Source organism: Cupressus sempervirens, chromosome 9 (genome assembly GCF_028749045.1).
Source record: "Cupressus sempervirens isolate cs-2001-9-10 chromosome 9, ASM2874904v1, whole genome shotgun sequence".
NCBI classification, from domain to species: Eukaryota; Viridiplantae; Streptophyta; class Pinopsida; order Cupressales; family Cupressaceae; genus Cupressus; species Cupressus sempervirens.
In genome coordinates this window covers 259,301,726-259,323,476 of record NC_143126.1, presented here as the reverse complement: position 1 = coordinate 259,323,476, position 21,751 = coordinate 259,301,726, and the positions used below count along the sequence as shown (strand labels likewise).

Below are 21,751 nucleotides of genomic sequence, written 5' to 3'. Positions count from 1 at the left end.
AGTTTGCTTTATGGAAGACTATAAATTTGATCAAGGTATATGCAAATAGATGGAAAAATGAAGGAATAATGATTATGAAAATTGGTTTGTATGTAATGATTAGAAGAAGGGAATACGTTTAGATTAGAGGAGAAATGAATTGATTGAATTGATGAAAAGGACTAGATTGGGACCATTAACAAGGGAGATCCAAGGAATGGTAAATGGATGAGAAGAGTGGGGATATCTGAATGGTGGAACAATATGGGAGACCAAAGGGTTCGATATAGGACAGTAGCAAGCCAAGGACCATGTTTCAAAGGAGTTACCAAAAATGCCCCATATGAAGGATAGGAAAAATGGAAGGAAATATGGTGGGAAAGGATGCATGAATATGGGAAGATGGTGTGAAGGCTATTGAATGGAAGAAGGGGAGGCATGTGTATTTCCAAATCATGTATGAACATTTTGTTGTTGTGTCACTAGTTTTGATGAGAAGCATAGGCTTGAAAGTGGAATGAATAAGGGATATGGGAGGGAGGGTATGAAATAGGGATAGTGATATGAAGAGTATGGATGAAATGTCGGATATGAAATGTATGGGATAACCAAGACCAAGGACATATGAAAGAAGGATGGAAGTATGTAGGAGTATGGATGGAGGATAGAGGAAATGAAGCTAACATAGATGAGGGATACAAGATATGGATATGATGTCAAGATCAAATATGTGAAAGTGGATGGAAATATGTAGCATAATGGATGGATATGAAAAATAAGTATGAATGGATGAAAGAAATAGGATAGTCAAGATCAAAGATGGAAAAGGATGATGAACAATAGATAGAAGCATGGAAGACATATAAGGCATTGCAGTATGGATTGAACTTGCCCCCAGTGTAGAGTGCAAGTGGAAGAGGAAAAGTGAATGGATGGATAAGTGGAATTGGAAGACATTGGATACATGATAGGAAAATAAAGGGAGGACTTAAGCATCTAGATACATGGATGGTATCCCTTGATATTTCTCTTTCTTCTTTTCAAGGATTTTTTACTATTTTCTCCTGGATGTTGGTAGGATGGTGAAAAGAAGGATGACATGGGTTTGGAAATGGACATATGAAAAAGTTTGGATTAAGGGGGTAGAATGGTTGGGAGGAAGACATGGTTGATGGATGCTAGGTTGGAAGACTTGTGAATGAGTGGATGAAGGAGTTGGAAAGATCGTCATTGGCACACCCTTGAAGGGTGATGGAAAGGAGAAAATTTTGGGATATAAGGACCAAAAATGGATGAAGGAAACAATTGATTTAGGATGGTGGATTTGGGTACATAAGGACCCAAAATGGATTTTGAAATTAGAATTTTGGATGATTTATGAATGAGGGAAGCCTTTGGATTAGCAAAACTAGATGCCATGTTGGACTTTTCTTTAAGAATCATTACTACTTTAGGTAGCTTTGGAATCTACATGATTTTTTGCATTTCTTTTCAGCCTTTGTGGCCTTTGAATTTTTTCTTCATTTTAGATCATATTTTTCTTTTGTTGAACATGTCTTTTAGAGGGGACATGTTGATCCTTGGATTTTTGTAGATTTTCGACTTCATTCACTTTATCTTTGGCATCCAATTTGCTTTCACTGGCCATGGTATAGATGTATGAGGATAAATGGTATGGAGAGCTTATGGGTGAAATTATGGATGGTGAACATTCGAAGGAATTCAAGGATGTGTGCCTTGGTTGATCTTTAGGAGGAGCATGAGAGAATGAAGTGGAATAATTGGATATGGTGTATGGATGCATGTATGGACCCAAAATGGATGGAAGGAATGAAGGGTTTGGCTTTGGAACATAAGGACACAAAAGGGATGGAAGTGAGGAAGGAATGATAATATGGATATAAGGGCCCAAAATAGAGTTAGAATATAGATGATGGGAACATTTAGGTTTGGATGGAGGAATTTTGGATTTGGAAGGAGTTGAAGGTGTACCAACATATTGAGACAATATTTCTTCAATGGGGTACTTATCATTTTCAATACAAGATGTGAGTCCATGTATATGGGCTCCATGAATGGATTGGATAGGTGTGATGGGATCATGTGGATTATTGGTATCGTGAGAGGAATCATGAGGGATAATAAAATCATGAAATGGATTGGGATCATGAAATGCACATGAAGGGGTACTTTGAACTTGACTTAAAAGAGGATCATGTAGTGGGATGGAAGGAATTATTGGATCATCTAGTGGGATAAGATCATATAATTGAGTGGATGGAATGGAATTATAAGATGGAATATTTTGATCTTGACAGGGGGGAGAGCTGGTGAATTCTGTAGAAGGAACATCTTCATGAGGTAGATGATCTATGGATGCTAACTCTTGAGACAAAATGGAATTAGTAATGTGTGTGGTATGTGGAATGTCTTGATCTTGATTAGTAAGGGGATCATGGGATGGATTTTGAGGGATAATGGAATTATGGTATGGGGAATTCCTCGGATCTAGAAGAGAAAAGGAATCCATAATGACATGCTTTGGAGGAAGGTCTTGAGATGGAATTGGGTATATGACTTTAGGTGATTGGATCACTTTATTTTTGTTTTTTTACTTAGACAAGGTTTCTAGTGAGATAAACCCATTACAAGGTGGGGATGATGTTGATTTTTGAGGATTAGGATTGTGTGAAGGTTGAGGCATGGGTAGGGGATTGGGATGATGTTTTTGGATATTAAGCTCAAAGTATTGGGAATTACATGGGGGATTTGGGTTGGATGGAATATGAGGATTATGGTCTTTGAAACATGGGTGAAGAGGACATATGTCTTAGAAGGTAGATTTTTGCTTTTGATTTGCTAGGCTCAAGATAGAATTCTTGAGTTCCTCAATTTCTTTGGCAATGAAATTTATGTTTGAGGAATTGTGTGGGCTATGAATGGAACCATATGTGGTTGAAGGATAATGAGGTGGATTTCCCTTATCAAAGATAGAAGAATAATGAACATGAGATGGATTAGAATTAGATATCAAGTTTTGAGGATTGATTTGATATGGAGTTTGTGATGGAGGTGTGACTCCATATTTCCTTTGAAGGTCCCCAAGCATTTGGTTAAGCCAATTTTTATCCATGGAACTTAGATGAGTGGTGATGAAAGATTTGGTGATGGGTGAAATATGAACTTGGGACTAGGAGCAATTTTGGACTTTGTGTTTGATTTGATTTAGATTGGATTTGACTTGATATTGATTGGATTTGATTTGATTTGATTTGATTTTGGATGAAGGTTTCAGATAACCTTGATAAGATTTGGGCCATTCAAGACAACTAGGATTAAAGTCCAAGGATTATTATGGTGCTCCTAAGTCCAAAGTAGAAGATTTTATGGAAATTAGATTAGAAGAATATTTGAATAGATGAAGAAAGATTGATTGATTCTGGATGAAGATTGTAAATGGATTGAATTAGCAATTGATTAGAAAGAAATGAATTCGACAAAGGCTTAGATTAAGAGTCATGAGGATGAATCATTGAATGAGGGAATTGGATCTTGATGTGGATTAGAAATCATGACTAGGATGAAGATTAGGAATTTGATTGAATGTTTAAGAAGATGAGGAAATGATTAGGATGACTAGAGATGATTAATATTTTGAGCAATGATTTAAATGATTAAGATAAGAGATGCATGAGGGTGATGAATTTGATGGATGGAAGAAGTGATTTGGAAAACAAGAGCTTCTTTTTGTTATTTTGTTTTTTAAATGTTTTTGGATTTTGAATTTTTAGGATGCTTCTGGATTTTTTTGAAACATAACATGCAAAAGAATACAATGAAATATATACAAGAAAATTTTAGATGGTGCATCCCCTTCAAATGGGGAGGTTTTTTGAACACTTAGTACATCGAACACACCAACAATCCTATAAGGTTTTGACTAGGATATACAAACTCAACTAGGAGTGTCCTCAATATACACAAGGTATGTAAGGCCCAAATCAATAGATGAAAGAAAATAATGCCACACAACTGGGAGGAGACGGTAACCCAAATCTCCACCTTCACTTCCCAAAGGTATAAAGTTCTTTGGGGCTTAGCCAAGAGTGACAAGATTTTACTTCCAAGAGAGGTGTCTTTCAATTCACCTCCTGATATTTATACTCTGCCAGAATGCTAGAGTTGAGGTTGTCCCAAGGGGTGATGAAATCCCCAAGAAGGCCTCCTAAAACATGTAAAAATAAGGCCACTTATTTCTTGTGCACTCAAGATCACTCAAATGCACGAGATGAGTGAATATGTAAGTGGTCTTAGGTTTAAAAGACATTTATTCTTTTCCAATTAATGCTTTAGATTTTGTAATCTATTATCTAATACACTCATGTTTATAGAATACAATGCTCTTTCCAACTTGACAACATCGTCAACATAAGAAATCGAGATTTTTTCAACAAAAATAAATCAATCGTCGTCAATATAAGAAAATCGATAGAGACAGAGCAAGTTCCTTTATTACATTCAAGATTGAGTGAGTGTTCATTTTAAGAACCAATTCCAAATTTTTATTGTAATGTTCTTTGAACCTTAAGCATTCAAGATTTGATGAGATTCATTTTAAACCCAAATTGAAATGTGTATCATAACATTATTCTTTGACCTTTATACATTCAAGAGTGTATTTGACTTCTAAGCATTCATCCCAATGAAAAACTTGTCAATGGCTTTCAAGATTGTGTTTTAACAACATTCATTCAAATGAAAAGTTTTGTTCAATTGATTATGCATTCAAGATTGGATTTACTTGTTTTAAGTTTAACCATTGAAGAGTGTGTTTGATTTTTGAATTTAATTGCAACATTCATTCAAAGACAAATGATTAAGTATTCAAGTTCATTCCCAAGAGCAATAAGACATCAAGGAAACATGCAAGAAAACATGGTTAGGTGTTTCTAGAAGGCTCCCATTTGCAATGCTGTAATAAACAACTTGATTAGCTTCAAAAAAATCCCCAAAAGCTTAACTATGGAAAAAAGTATTTTAACTTTTTTTGTAATTTTTTATATACCTAAACCTACTTAGAATAGCCCATATCCTACGAAACCACTAAAAGTCAAATTTTTAAAAAAATAAAAAATAAAAACACAGACAACAAAATGCAAGGGTGAATGACAAAACTTCAAAGACAATAGAACAAAAAGGCGAATTCCTGATACTCTGGTCAATCGTAGACAATAGTAGCAAAGCGGAGATGCCTAACCATGCAGACGACACAACTTGTAGCCACCATAAAAATCACAAATGACAAAACTAGGAATTATCAGTGAATAACAGACGTCGAAATAGTAGGTCATCAAAAAATCGTAGACGATGGTTAGTAGGCAAAGATGTTAGTTCAAAGGCAGAGACAATAGTTAAGTATGTAGAGATGTCCAAACATCGGAGATGATAGAATTATATATATATATGTATGTATGTATGTATGTATGTACACATACATACACTTACATATATGTATGTATGTATATATGTGTATATAATAAGAAAGATTAAGGGAAACACTCTAAGTGATAATATAGTCTCCAGTTGCACTATCATTTATACATATTTTAATTGATAATATATTTTAAAAAAACAAAAAAAACTAGACGTCGTAATTTCAATGCAAAGGAACATAGTATTTCAACGAGGATGTTATACGTGCAACATGAGTTTTGACCAATATTCGTCGCAATTTTGATGCACAGACACGTAACATTTTGACGGGGATGTTATACGTGCAACACATGTGTCAACTAGTGTTCATCACAAATTCAACAACCATTGGTTGCATAGGTGGAAAGTGTAGCACACAATGCTTGTAGGTTGAGGCAGATATCCCAACAATAGTTCCATTGATATATCTACCATGGTAACATCGCAATTTTGACACAAGTTTAGGGTGGCATAAAATCAACAAAAAAAGATTGATGACAATGTTGGTCATTTATACGTACATACATACATATATGTATGTGTATGTATGTGTATATATGTATATATATACATATATGTATATATACATATATGTATATATACATATATGTATATATACATATATGTATATATACATATATGTATATATACATATATGTATATATACATATTTGTATATATATACATACACATATATACATACATACATATAATACATACATATACATACATACATATACATATATATTGGCAATTTTCAGTGGGTTTGTCACTAATGCAGACACCAAAATGCGAAGATGACAATCTATAGAGACGACGAAGTATCTTTTCAGATGACACTGCGTCCTAATGGAGACGATAGTGCACGGTTTTTTATAGCAAAATTTGAGATTTTGACCGAATTTTGGAAGTGGAAGAGGGACTTAGGGCCCACCGGACGTGTCAAAATGTATATGCGAAAACCTTCTCTGTCGGGAGCACACATAAACAATAAAATATTAGTAGCATGTGCATATAACAATATCGAAATCAAAATAACTATTAACTAACATTATGCTTTAATACTAATGCAACTGATAAACAAGAGTCCCCACACAACCTCGAAGCAACACAACAAGGGTGCCCACAAGAGGCCTTGTTGATGTGCTCAAGATTTGGGGATGTGGATGTGCTCTCCCAAACACAACTATGAATCCCAATGATATGAAAATGCAATAATAAATATGAACCTATGCTAAATGATCAAGAATACCTCAAGAGATGGTTATGAAAATAACCATTCATGAGAGCATTCAAAGAGGTGAGTGATGGATGCAAGAAATTAAACTAATAATGAAAATTTAAAATGAACATGTAAGATGTAAAACCAAAATGTAGACAACTACCAAAGGTTAGCTTTAAAATGAAATTTCTATAAGCTCTAAAATTAAATTAGTATGATAATAATGCAAATGAGGGAGATGAGAAATGCTTGAAATAAGGGCTCTATTTATAGGCTTGAGAGAGGCCTTGGGGAGGTAGCATTTATGTGGCATCCACATAGGTGCCACAAGGGAGACACATGGGCTAAGGGGAGAATTTATGCAAAGGTCAACATAAGCCTTTTTGGTGAAAGAGATAGCTCAAGGCTTGTTCACACATGTGTGAGCAACCTTGGAGAAAAGAAAGGGGGACGAGTGTGTAAGAGTTGTAAGAGGCTTGGAATAAAATAATAGAAAGGAGGCTTTCTTAGATTTCAAGTTGCTCACACATGTGTGAGCGAACACTTAGGGGGTAATATGAGTTTAGAAAGGTGTTTAAGATTAGTTAAGTGAGATTAATTAATGGGTAGGCTTAAAAGGATGAGAGTGATGAGTGTAAACTAGGTTTTAGGATGAGATCAAGATTAAATTAAATAGGATTTAACTTAATCATGAGATTAAAGAATTTAATAAAGTGAAGGGAAATAAATAAATTAGAATTTTTTTGAAGGGGATTTATGGAGCACTATGCATTAAATGAATTTAACACATTAGAGGGGAAGTATTCAAATTAAATTTCAATACATTAGGGAAGTGAACTCATTTAATTAAATAAGTAGAAGAATATAAAAAATATAATTAATTATAATATCAAGAGAAATATTAAATTAATTAATAGTGTTTAGAATGATTTTAAGTGTCTACAATAATATTCAACAATAGACAGATTTACTTTGCCTTCCAATGTCACTCTTAGAAAAAAATAGATTTATTTATGAAAATTTTCCCAAGCTCCAAATGCACAAACAATGGTAGGAATGCAAAGAGGTTAGAAATGGTAAAAACTAGGGTGCTCATCCGACTTCAAAAATGTTGAACTTCAAAACTAATACATTTTATTTCTTTCCAATCTGTAAAAAGTAAAATCTTGAAGTCAATTACCAATTCCACCAATCTAGAAGGAAGAGTGGTAACCTCATTTTGGGACAAATTTAGAAATTAGAAATTCTAATTCCACTTTATCATTTTGAACACAAACAACAAATTTGACAAAATCAGATTACCACTATTCAATTCCAGTCCAATTCTGTGAAACAAACAAGCCCTTACCCCTTATGACTCACATGAATCTATTTCCATTTTACCCCCAAGTAAGCTTGAAATTTGATGACTATATTAGCCATTTTTCCACTTTTGAACCGTATAAGATAGGTTGAAAATTTGTTGGGCTGTACCGATTAATAGGTTAAATTTTTATAAAATTATCAATATGATACTTAAGTTTATTAATAAATCATCAAAATTTATTATAGCCAAATATTTTTAAAACATACTATAAACTTTTTCCACCAATTTAAAATATTAGTATGCAAAATATAAACTTATGAACTTTCTTAAGTTGACATATATTGCTAATTTATAATTATATTCTATATATATATATATATATATATATATATATATATATATATATATATATATATATATATATATATATATATATATATATATATATATATATATATATATATATAGATATTGATTGGTAATATTTTTATCGTATTGATATTGATAAAGAGAGTACATTAGCTCGGTATGGCACCAAGCCTTTCATTTTAAGCTACCCTTACCCTTACATATACCATTAGGTAAATAAAACACAAAACATAGTATTAACACTCTGAAAGTACAAACACCCACCCCTATATTATCTATACTTTAACACAAAAAGAAGTGCCACCACCTCCATTGTCAGCTACACCTTGAACTAGTTTGCCGCTTCCTCACGAGTAAATGTTGGGGTTGCACGATTATCCTCCACCGATTATCCCTGCCCCATCCTGCGATGCTTTCCCCTGCCTTCTCCTTCCTCTAGCAGCAAGGAAGCATCAACCCACATTCCCTCTGTAGTTGACGCCCCTTCGTTCACCTGAGATTTCTTCACAATCTAATGTCGAAGTTTTTGTCCAAGGGCCAAAGTGCTCTTCCTCGCCGTACCCTTCTCCTTCGGCACCCAAATGTTCTTTGCCATGTAATCCATGATCGATTTCCATCCCTCGACAGCTTTAGGGATATGCATGCCCTACAGGTTTGGAGACGGTCACATCACTGACAATTGGATAGAGGAATCCCCTTTGCCAATCAATTGCTAGGGTTTAGTACCCATTTCAATTCCTAGCCCCAAAATCATGAAAGGATTGATTAATATCAATTCGACACAACCCAAGGAGAACTTGTTAGCCAATAACCTGTCACAAGAGAAGAATAATGGAGACAGAAGAAAAGATGCTCTCAAATGTGAAAAATGCATAAGAGATAATGAGAAAAGTACAAGGCTCAACCTTATAAAGGTGAGATACAAACCCTAAACTAAAAAACTAGGTTGCGCATTATTAATTAATAATGCACCTAAATGAAACTTAAGTAACTAGAGTAATATAAACTTATATAATTAAATCAATATGATTTAATTAATAAGCATAAGCAAAAAATACTCTAAAAATCGCTCATTCAATAATTTCGTCTAGTCCCAGGAGTCATTTCCTATCAATGCTTGCAACAACCACCCGTTGAACCTCATCTTTTGATCCCCTTACCAACAAAGCAAGCACTACAAATAGAGAGACCATGTCTAGATTGAACCTCCTCTTCTAGAAATCATCCAAATACTCTGGCCCAAATAGCTGCTGAACACCCTTCATAAAGCTTAGGTCCTTAATAAGAAACTGTATTTTAGGTGCTGTAGAGAAATTCGATCTTCATAAGTCTGTATTTGCGAATCCGAACCAAGAGCAAAATTTGCTTCCATTTTTGTTTTAATGAAAAACAATGACCTTTCCCTAATTTTTGCCTAATTTTAACATCCTCAGAACTCTTTGGAAAACATACCAAAACCAACCGAACTCTTCTTTGATATGTGCGAGGGATGCTTTGGTATCATGAACAATTCTGCTCACCCTAGGATGATTAATGTCCTTGTGACTCTAAGTCATAATACTTCAGACTTCAAATTGCGGTACCATGAGTGAAATATTTACTCTAATGATCACCAAATTTCCTCTCTTTATTTACTCTCCAAGGTGATGGAAATCCTCACATATTATAAATTGAGGACCCAATGTTGAATTGGCGCCTAAGTTGGCTAGTCGATCCGCCACTTTATTCGCTTCCTTGTAATAGTGTGAAACTTTAAAATCCTCAAAGTCCAACAACAACTTCTTGATTTACCATATACTTTTATCCAACAACCATGCTTCCATCTTTCCTTTCTTGATGCCATTAATAACGATTTCCAAGTCACCTTCCAATTGTATACGTTGACATCCAATTTTTACTCCTAACCCCAAAGCTTCCTTGGCCGCTACACATTTTGCAATATTATTTGTACCATTCGACAATCTTTTGGTTGTAAACACAATTATATTGCCTTTATGATCTCTTGCCACACATCCACACCTTGAAACATCTGGGTTGCCCCTTGCTGCCCCATCGAAATTAATTTTGATCTATCCCTCCTCTGAAAGTATCCATAACACCTTCTCCCTTTTCGTGATTGGATTAGCCCCAATACACCCATGAATGTGCTTCTATAATTTTATAAAACATATTTATGATTTTATAAACTTTACTATATAAAATTTTTGTAAATATTTATAATAATTTATATGTATGTTAAAATGTCTTTTTACAATCAATATTTATCTAAAATGGAAGACATTAACATGACTTGTGACCGCCAAATTGAAGGCCTGCCCCGAGAGCCCCACTCAGTGTACTTTTTCTCTAGGCCTAGTATGTGGTTCAGTCCACTATTTTCAGGAGCGTAAAATATCGTGTTTTCTCCGTGGGAAGTACATTTTCTTTAATTATTGGGCTAGCCTAGTATACTTCCCTCGAAATATTTGGGCAACCATTTTCAGATGCCCACGTTACCGAACATCAGAAACAAGCAATTACGAACAACAAACTAATCTCACCGGAGCAGAATTACGTTAGAGAGTTAAAAATGTCGTTGACAGGGCTTAGAATGTGTGAAGAGGTATGGCTCACATGTCTCACGCATGCCCTTTCTACCGAAACAGAGGAAGTCATGGGTCTTCTGTTCGGAGACATCGAGGTACGTCGATCGTTTTCTTTTCTCTGTACTTTGCTTCTCTTTGTGAAGTTTTTACGATTCAGAGTAACGCCTGTCAATGAATTTTGCAACACAGCATGAGAGATGGGAGAAGGAAAGCCAAAATTAAATCAGTTTTAATATTCATTCATTCCAAAAAGCTAATTTGTAAAATGCACTTTATACATTTTGGAAGAGGTGTTTTGTGTTGGTAGGTGAGTTGAGTTATCGTATCAAACTTCGTTTGGGGTGCTGAGTAAGCTGGTAAATATTGGTCTTCAACTAGACTTCTAAACATTCTCTTTTTGAGGTTTAATCCTATCCGACTAGGGTTGCAGATTGGGTTACGACTAGTTCTTACGAAAACAACAACTCTTTGAAGTTCTAGCTTACTTTCGCTAGTTCTGCACGTAAGCTGGATAAGCTTGATCAAATACATTTCCAACATTAGCCACCAACCTTGGTTATTGTATCTGTATCTCAAACGAGTTTGGCTAAAACGACTTGGATATATGGTTGAAGAAATTGGTATCTTTGTAATGGCCTGACTTGTGGATAACAGTGATGGTCTTACATTAATAAGCTTGAACAATCTAAAATTCAGTCTCTCGAAAAGTAAAGCATCTACTGTATTCTTACCGAATAAAGACTAGGAATTTGGCCATAGATTTCATTATAACTAGTTCTAAATGAAAAGCACTTTGTACAATGACTCGTGCACTTACTATAGTCATCAGCATGTGGATAGCTAAGGGTATGCAGACACATATATACAAGATCTTCTCCTGTTACGGTGGCTACTGCCGTTACGGCTGAAAACCCCATGCGCTGGGGATGAAAGAAACACAATAACAATATTTGGAATAAATAATCAGTTAAAAACCTTCATCTGGCCAGATGATAATAAAGTATTCAATTAGTCTGCGGAAAAATGGTAAACTAATTCATATACATTTTTAAAGGGACCATATTTAATAAGTTTTAATATTGTCTAAACATTATTTAAAAACAGTTTGAGCATTTTAATTTGTAATTTATAGACTCACAATCTCGAAAACTACAAAATATTAATAACCTGAAAGTCTCAAAAAGTGCTGTCTTAATTTCTTCCAATGAAAATTCACTGTTAAAGAAATTATTGTCCTCCGTCACAAGGTTAGGGCTATTAATCAGCATCTGTTGCAGGGGCTTTAAATCAGAGAATTCCCAATTGTTTAGTGTATTTTGATAAAAGCTTACGAATTTTCTAACTAAATCTGGGGGGTTTTCTACCAATTCACCCTGCTCAATTTTAGTTTTCAGAATTCTATTGGTATGCCTCCTCTGTTTAATGCTGTTGTGATATTTTTTGTATTCTTATCACTGTCAGATAGCCAAGTTTCTAGGTTTTTGTCTCCAAAAGATTTCTTACTTAAGAGATCCTCATATTTCTGAAGTAGCTCCTAGTCTAAGGTATCTTGTGCGATCCATTCCTATTCTTATGACCTCTTCACTCAGGTTTTGGATATCATTTTCTACTGATTCCTTTTCAGCAAAGATGTTTTTAAAATGATATCAATTCTATTTCAGAATCTTCAACTTTAATGATTTAAGTTTTGATACAAAACAAAACATTTCAGAACCTTTTAGCCTGCCTTCCTGCCACCATTTTTGAGCCAGACCTAAGAAATCCTTGACTTGCAGCCACATTTTCTCAAATTTGAAGGGATTCAACCTCTTTTCCTTCTATCCCTTTCTACTCCTCTTCTTTCAATGGCTTGCTTTAACTCTCTTGCTGCTCCACAATTTTGCTATCACTCAAGTGTCAAAATGTTGTTCCCTATCCACCTTTAGGGTGACTTGGGGGGTAGGGGCCCACAAAGCAGCAAATAAAATGTTTTTTTAAAAGCTGGGTTTTCTGTATTAGAAAAAAGCCCCTTACTTTGGGGATGTATGGTTTCCCCTAAGACAGTTGAGGGATGTCCTAGATGTCCCTTATCATCATTAGGTGATTCGGATGTCCCATGGGGCTCTGTCCCCAATTCCCAAGGCCATTTCTAGTATGATGACAGCATTTTCAGGCTTGGGGATGGGTCCTCGAGTTTCATAATATAAAATCCATTTGTTGTTTTTCGAGGGAAAATATTTTATGCTATATGTGATAGAATTCTTACTGTTTATTTGGTTTGTGCCACATTCAAGAGTTTATTATTGCTTTCATGTAATTACCTATAAGTTTGAATTATGAGGTTTGAGAATGTAATGTTGTTGCAAATTTTGAAGAGATATTAATCTGAAGGTCATCATTCAACACACACAGAGTAAACATGCTAAAAACACATCAGACACAAAGTAAAAACTTAAACACGTATAATACATGAGGCATATGTTGAACGCTTCCTGAGGCTGAGAGTGGGGGGTGAATCAGCATATATTAAAACGTACCCATCTATTATCTACTCATTCAGTCATCATATGTGTAGAAGTAAAGAACGAAAACAGAACATGCAACACCTAACAACACCAACATTTTTATATGGTAAACACAAGCAGGGAAAAACCGTGGTGAGAATTAACTCATGCTATCTGAACAATTGATCACAACAGTGTTTTAGGCTCAAGGCCAAGGTAGCTCATTGCTTCTGATTTGACTTACAAGCTATGATGCACAACCTCAGGGCAAGATACCATGGACTTGTGGATTGAAGATCCCTTCTTCAGAGCAATATAATATGACTTGATTGCAAAGAAATATGTTTGTTGAACTGAGACAAAAACTTGTCCTCTAAAATGCTGATTTTCACTGCTGATTTTCACTGGTCAAAAAATCATAAACTAACATCGTTACTGCTTACAACACTTGCAGACCTTCACACTTACACCACATGTTGTACACAACCACTTCTAAACTCCTACCATCCACAAAGTGATACGATCCTATATATATCATCCACAACAACTGATTACATCAATTAGGTTGGCCTAATTAGATGAAATGTGTAACACATAAATAGTTATAGTTCACTGCTGTAAGCATCATAAATTTTCATGACTGCTTATTTGCACTTGCAGACCTTTCCACTTACTCCACACATTGTGCACATTCACTTATCCAACTCCTACCATCCACAAAATGATATGATCCTATATATATATATATATATATATATATATATATATATAACATTTACAACAACCGATTGGATCAATTACGTTGGCATAATTAGATGAAACATGTAAAAATAAACTGTTAGTGCAAATTCTATCTACAATGCATTACAGATGGGAAAGTAAATATGTGAAGTATCACATCATGTTGGCACACCATCCTATTACCCCCAAATCCTTGCCTTCATTACTGCATACTACCACATGGTCCTAGATTACTCAAGTTGATTCCAAAAGATAGATCTGGTAAAGCAAACTTGAAACATGATGATAATACAAAATCTTGAAAGGTAGAGCAATGCAAGAAATTCTAAAATCAAGATCACTGTCACTGCACAAATCAATACTCAGAACATCACCAAATCTTTTGGAATGAATTAGAACTTGAAACCTGAGAGTTATCTTCCTTTTGGATCCATGGGCATCATATTGCAACTGCAAACCAAGATGATACAATGCAAAGCAATGTGAACCAATACACAGTGATCTAGTCTGTCATACCATCTACTGGAATAGTCATACTGGGCATCATATTGCAACTGCAAACCAAGATGATACAATGCAAAGCAATGTGAACCAATACACAGTGATCTAGTCTGTCATACCATCTACTGGAATAGTCATACTTAAAGTCTGATAAATACACTTGGACATCACTTCATCATTTCAGGATGAGAGCCATCCAGCAATAATACCATCATAAGCTGCTATGACATGACACATAATACATCATACTAGTAGTGTAAAATAAGGAGGCAGCAGAGCCTGCTTTAAGTTTATAATGTAAAGTTTCTGCAAATTCTGCTATAAATCAGATTCTGAGATAATACCTTCTTTGTTGCTTGCTGAAGATGATCTTCTTGAGTTCAGACTTGAAGTGTTTATCAATAGTATAAATACTATTCTGGAAATGTTCTTACTCTGCAATAATTCGAATAAGGCAGTAATGTAGAGGAGCAGACTTTATTTTGCATTGTATGCTCTCTATCCTCATACTTACCCTATATTTATATTGAACCCAAGAGGCATGCCCTTCAAAGGACATGACTCTTCTAGGTCGGCCCTTATAATAAACACATAATTATCCTCCAAGATCGGCATCTATTAGAAGATCAGATAGATAGCAAACAAAGTCTAACAACTATGCAAACTAAACATTATTTAATGCTCTGAAATGAGACGCTGATAAGGTAATTCATAAAGGGTTATAAATAGGCAAATCCTACATGAGGATGTCCATGCTTTATCTGATCATGTATGATCTGCTGTTCAGATCAGTATGTTATCGAAGTTACATAGAATTAACAATAATAGAATCTATCTATTAGATGTCATCTCATGAACAAGGAGCAAACAAGACACCATTTAAGAAAATATTGGGTCAGTCTGAACTAGAACATGAAACCTTAGATATACCACCCTTTTGCATCCACCATCACCCTACTGGAACTGCAAGCTAAGATGGTACAAGGCAAAACAATGTGGACCAGTATACAGTAACCCAATCTGTAATGTCCCCTCTTTAGTTCGACATGACATTGATCATGGATTTTGCCTATTCCAGACTCTCGTAGGCAAATGGTGTGGAGAGAGAGTCAATTCTGCGGATCAGATGGTCATATCTTGCTCTTGAAGAAGTGTTAAGAGGTTATATTTTATTATTATGTGTTATTGGGGCCTACATGTTATAATTTTAAGTTGAGTTGCACTTTTTATTTTATAAAATTACTTTATTATAAAAAGTGCATTATAATGAGATTTTATAAAAGATGTTTCTAGAAGTTCTAGAAAAAGTGCATTATAATGAGATTTTATAAAGGATGTTTCTAGAAGTTCTAGCAACTTCTTAGAAAAGTGAATAAATAGAGGGCTGGGCCTCTCATTTTGGACATGCTTGGATTTGAGATTTCTTCTACTTCTTCCATTGTGGAGCAAATTTGTAGTCTCTTGGGTCTGCAAATTATTATTTGATCTTTGGGAACGAATCACTCCCTTGGATTGGCGACTTTGAGGGTGTGAAATATCACCTGAATTGTTGCATTTGAGGAGTTGGTAATGCAGCCATCTCATTTGGACTTCATTGAGATTCAGTTATAAGGGTTTACTTTGGTTGGAATAAGGGTTTCCGTTGTGCCCTAGCATTTGTGGATTGATTAACAGGGTTTGAAGACACAATTGTGCATTATTTTCAGACTGCCAGTCCAGGGTTTGGACCCACATTTTTGCTCATAACTCCTAATTGGCTTGACGGATGAATTTCATATTTTAGGGGGTTATTCAGCAACCCTAGGCGCCCAGATTTATTGCTTTTGGAGTGACAAAAAACGCTGCAATATTTTTATCTAGCAGCCGTACCAGGCCGTACCTGTACGGCCCTGTCAGTTGGGCAGCAGCAGCAATTTTGTGAGTCGGTTTGGGGCAGATTGTGAGGTCTTCGTGTGGCATTAATCTAGCATTCATATCCGGCATAATTGGAGCTATTCCAGGTGCACAAAATATTGATTGCCAAAATATTGCATGTTAAGGATTAGAACAGTCAGCACTGTCATTGCATAAATAGTTATTTCCAGTCATTAATAACTGTTGTAAAAGTTTCGTCATTTGCATTCCAAATCTGAATTGGGTTATTGTTCATGTCATAACATTGCATTGTCAAGAGCTTGATGTATTAGAAGTGCATAGTTGTGACAGTCTCTCATTGTAATCAGTTCTATTTGCTGTCATAAAATCAGAATTGCATTGGACTTCATATTTGAGTTTCATATTGTCATCTATCTCTTAGATTGGTAGTGTTATAATCTGGAATTGTTGTTCATACATTATTGGCATCATATATTGAGGTTTCGTTGTACAACAATTAGTAATATTGCAGCCTTATTCGGTTACATGCCAACTGTTTGACAAAATTCCTAAGTCCAGTTTGAGGGTTTCAGTGGCCTTTATAGTAAGGGTCATTACAGAATCTGTCATAATGTATACGGGAACTGTTGTATTTAGGCAATTTATGATAAATGTGCTTGAACATCACTTCATCATTCCAGAATGGACATCGGTCATCTAGATACTCCATCTGTAAACATCACTAGCAATCTCAACATCAATGACAACACCTACGTAGTATTCTGAACAACAACATTCCAAAAACAGTAAGAACAGAACTGAACTCATCCTTTTGGACCTCATCAATAGGTTGACATCAATGACAACACTAACTTATATTTGCAACAACCCCCCATCATTAATGACAATATTTGTACTATCTCTTCTAAATCACTCTCCCTTTGACATTAAAGACGAAGGCTGCTATCTCCTCATCATTCTCTCTCTCTATTACTTTGCATCACCCCCCTATATGACATAGCTCAACACTTCATATCTAAAACACTCTTTACAACACTTCCCTCTGTACACAATCTCTACCCCATCTATATCAACACTCCCTTAGGGTATAGATAAAATGTAGTGCTTCTGCTCCTTGGAAACTAAAAGTGCTCATCAATACTCTAGTGATCTTCCACATTATACAGTTCAAAATCTTCTTACCAGGAAAATTGGGCAACTCACTTTTATGGGGGTAGGATGCTATGATGAATGACCTTGACATGTTCCCAAGTGGCTATCCACTCATCTCTTGGAGAGGCCAAAATGATGCATTGACATTCTATCTGTTAGATTATTATAATGTTTCTTTAATGGTCATCTTAGTTAGTTTTTTGTTTATCAGGGATTTTCTATTGTCATCTTTAGTTTACAATTGTTTCTCTTGGAAAAATTGTTTTTGTAAATCTATATACGGAGCTTTCATCATAACAATGTCGATTTACCATAATATGGTATTAGAGTGGGTTGATGTGATTTCATAAAATTTGGCGACAAGAAAAAATTGAACCTGTTTTGATTTGGAATTTTTCCCATGTTTTTTTTTGATTTCTAAAATAAAAATCGTAGAGGCATTTTTTGAAATTTGTGGTTTGTCTTTAAAGATTTTTGCTGAAAATTGCAAGCGTGGTTGAGGGTTTGGATTGTGCGATTTCAAGAGAAGATCTTCTGCCTCTTTTGTTAAATCCAGAGCCTTAACCTCCTTATTCAACTTTGTTGACTCTTTAAATATCTTTATCGGAATGACGAGCTTTAGGTCCCCTACATCCCTTAGATGACAAAATAGTTTATTTATTTTCTCCTTTTGGTCAACTAATAAACTCAATTGGAGTTTGTATATAAAGCTATTCCTTTTGGATCCTTACGGTGCCATCCACATCTTTAGTTTGGTCTATTGTGTTTGTCATCTGTACATTTTGGGATTCTATTATGTTAATATAAACCTTAATGTTTTTCGTGTATATTGGCTGCCGGTGACAAAATTGGTATTGCAGTGACTCTATTTACACATTTTTCAAATTATTTGAGGTTCTCTTATAGTCAGATGTGTGCATTTGCACATCAATTTATCATGTTCTTATTACAATAATAGATAAGACGTCTATTATTAGTTAATGGTTATCTTGTAAATATCTTTAGCTTTAGTTTGCTTTCGTTTTTTGCTTTCTCTGGAATAGAATGTTTCTATTTTTTACGATCGTTTCCTAAGGAAACATCGTCTCATTCTTTTGTATAAATTGACCTTTCGGTCTCTGTTATTAATAAGGAAGTATTTACCAATTACCTCGTAATATGGTATCAGAGCAAGGTTGAATTTTTTTTGAAAATAATAATTTCTTATTGAAATTATCTGAACCTTATTTTCGAAATTATTCATTCTCTAAATTATTCAAGCTCGAATCTGCAAAAAAAGCGACTTCAGCTTGCTCGCATCTGTTATGTTTTGCTCATTTTTGACTGGAAATTGCGAGCCGTGTTTTGTAGTCTTTTTTTCCTGAATTTGCAACAAAAAACGTGTCTGTAACACCATTTTTTGGTTCGAAATCCTCATCTCTACTGCTCTATCAGTCCATCACTCCCTATTCTGAAAAGAAAGTCTGATTTTTCATAGAAAATCGACATTTTTCTGCAAATCCGACCTTCAAATCCGCCGACTAGGGTTTTGCTCGAAACCCTAATTTTTTGGGGTCGAAAAAATATTTTGTTTGCAGATTCTTGGTGGGTTTTTCGAGAGCTCAACTGGGTTGTCGTCTGTTTTTTCTGGGTGCCTTGATTTTCGAGCCAGCGGATTCAAAAAAGACAGCAGATTCTTTCTGTGTTTTTCGAGCTCTCTTCTGGGTCATTCTTTGATTCTTCTGGGTCTTCCGTATTTTTGCCTCGAAGAACGTGCCTTCACAGATTTTGACAGTTTTTCATTGAAAAACGTGCCATGGCATCTCTAACAAATATTCTGCTCGAACATAATTCCAAATTCAATGGTCGCAATTATGGAACCTGGAAGCAGCGCATCATCGCAATCTTCGAATATCAAAACATCGATCAACTTGTTCTGGGTGTTAAGCAGTGTCCGACTTCTCCGGGTCCTGACCAAGATACATGGGATCTGAACAATCGAGAGGCAGTAATGCTTCTCAAACTATCCGTAGTTGATGACCAGCTTTCTTAGATTCCATCTGGCAAGACAGCGGCCGAAATCTGGACACATCTAAAAGGTCTTCATGAGACTTCCGACAAGAGCAGAGCCTTCTTTCTGAAAAACACTCTGTTTTCTATTGTCATGGATGAGCGCACCTCGCTCCAGGCACACCTGAATCGGATTCAGGAAATCCGTGATCAGTTACTTGCCATCGGTCGCAAGATGGAGGAAGAGGATATTGTGGTAATTACTCTTCAGAGTTTACCAAAATCCTATGAGCATTTTATCGAGACTCTCAACATCACATCTACTGGTGTTGATCTAAAGTTCACTGATCTCTGCACCCTGCTGCTTCAACAAGATCGGTGGAAACAACAGTTTGGTAGCAGCTCCAGTTCCACCTCCACTAAGCAAGCCTTTGCTACGAAATCCATTCAGAAGGATAAGGGCAAATTTCAGCAACCATCTCAGCAGAAGTCTTCTGCTCCAGCATCCAATGGTACCAGAAAGAAGAACATTCAATGCAACTACTGCCACAAGTATGGTCACATGAAGGTTGAATGTCGGAAACGCTTAGCTGCCCAGTATAAGCAATTAGGTTCTCAATCCAAAGCGAACAGTTCAGAGCACACTGAGCAGGCGGAATTTGCCTTTTACGCCTTCATGGCTAAAAGACCCGCAGATCATGTGCAGTCATTTGCCTGGTACATTAATTCAGGTGCCTCTCGACATTTCACTCACCGCAGAGACTGGTTTACTGACTACCAGCCTTATTTAGATTCTGTTATCTTTGGTGGTGGAGAAGAGTACACTGTTGTTGGTAAAGACAACATTCAAATTCAGTCTGTTGGGAGGAAGCTCATATTCCTTGATGTGTACTACGTTCCAGGGATGGAACTAAATCTACTCTCGGTCAGTCAGTTGCTGCGACATTCTCCACACTTAGCAGTCACCTTCAGTTCACATCAGTGCACCATCACTGATTAGGCGACTAAGTCTACTGTTGTAGTTGGTCTTGAGGATCATGGTCTTTTCAGAGTTACCGATTCTGGTGATTCTCAGGACTTAGCTATGGCTGCTCGGCGATCTTCCATCAGCACACTTTGGCATCAGCGATATGGGCACTTAAATGTGCATTATCTCTCACAACTTGCTCGGGATGAGCTTGTTCTTGGTTTGCCAGAGATTCAAACCCAACACCTTGGAGTTTGTGACGCATGTCAGGTTGGGAAGCAACATCGCACACCTTTCCCCAGTGGCGATTCTTGGCGAGCTTCTCAAGTACTTCAGCTTGTTCATGCTGATATCTGCGGCCCTATGGCCACTCCTTCTGTTCTTGGGTACAAGTATTTTCTGTTGTTTGTAGATGATTTCAGTAGAAAAATGTGGGTGTATTTCCTTAAAAAGAAATCCGATGCATTTACTGTATTTTAGAAGTTTAAACCCTTAGTTGAAAAAGAGTTTGGGAAATCTATTATTACTCTTAGATCAGACAATGGGGGGGAATTTTGTTCTAATGTTTTCTCCAGCTTCTTGGATACACATGGCATCCAACGCCAGTTCACCACACCCCACACGCCACAACAGAACAGTGTAGTTGAAAGTCGGAACAGGACAATCATCGAGATGGTTCGTTCCATGCTCGAACACAGACATGTTCCGAAGCGTTTTTGGGCAGAAGCAGTTAACACTGCAATTTATCTGTTGAATTGGTCACCCACAGTGGCAGTCAAAGGTAAAACTCCGGAAGAGGCTTGGTCAGGTCGCAAGCCCAGAATCAGTCACCTGAAGGTTTTTGGCTCTCTTGCTTTTGTTTGGATCCCTGATGCTTCACGCACCAAGTTGGATGCCAAGAGTCAGAAACTGATGCTTGCTGGATATAGCAGTCTTCACAAAGCCTACCGCCTTATTGATGTTGAGACATCTCGTCTTATATACAGCCGCGATGTAGTCTTTGATGAGCAGCGAGGACCATTCATGCCTGTTTCTCCTGTTCCTGATCCAGCAAACCAGCCTATGCAGGTTCATGATTTGGGAGTTCGGCTTCCATTAGGTCCGCCTGAT

The 21,751-nt window shown here is 36.0% G+C and overlaps 1 protein-coding gene across 3 annotated transcripts in view; it reads left to right on the top strand.

Moving 5' to 3' along the window:
* The first annotated feature begins 10,767 nt into the window (after positions 1–10,767).
* LOC149538436 (uncharacterized) overlaps positions 10,768–21,751 on the top strand; it is a 159,284-nt gene continuing 148,300 nt past the window's right edge. For 2 of the 3 annotated variants that reach the window (XM_089799770.1, XM_089799768.1), the window contains exon 1: positions 10,768–11,028. In XM_089799770.1, the coding sequence (XP_089655896.1) occupies positions 10,918–11,028 (111 nt within the window). In that variant the 5' untranslated portion in view covers positions 10,768–10,917. The remainder of the gene's footprint in view (positions 11,029–21,751) is intronic. The other variant, XM_089799769.1, reaches the window with a different exon arrangement.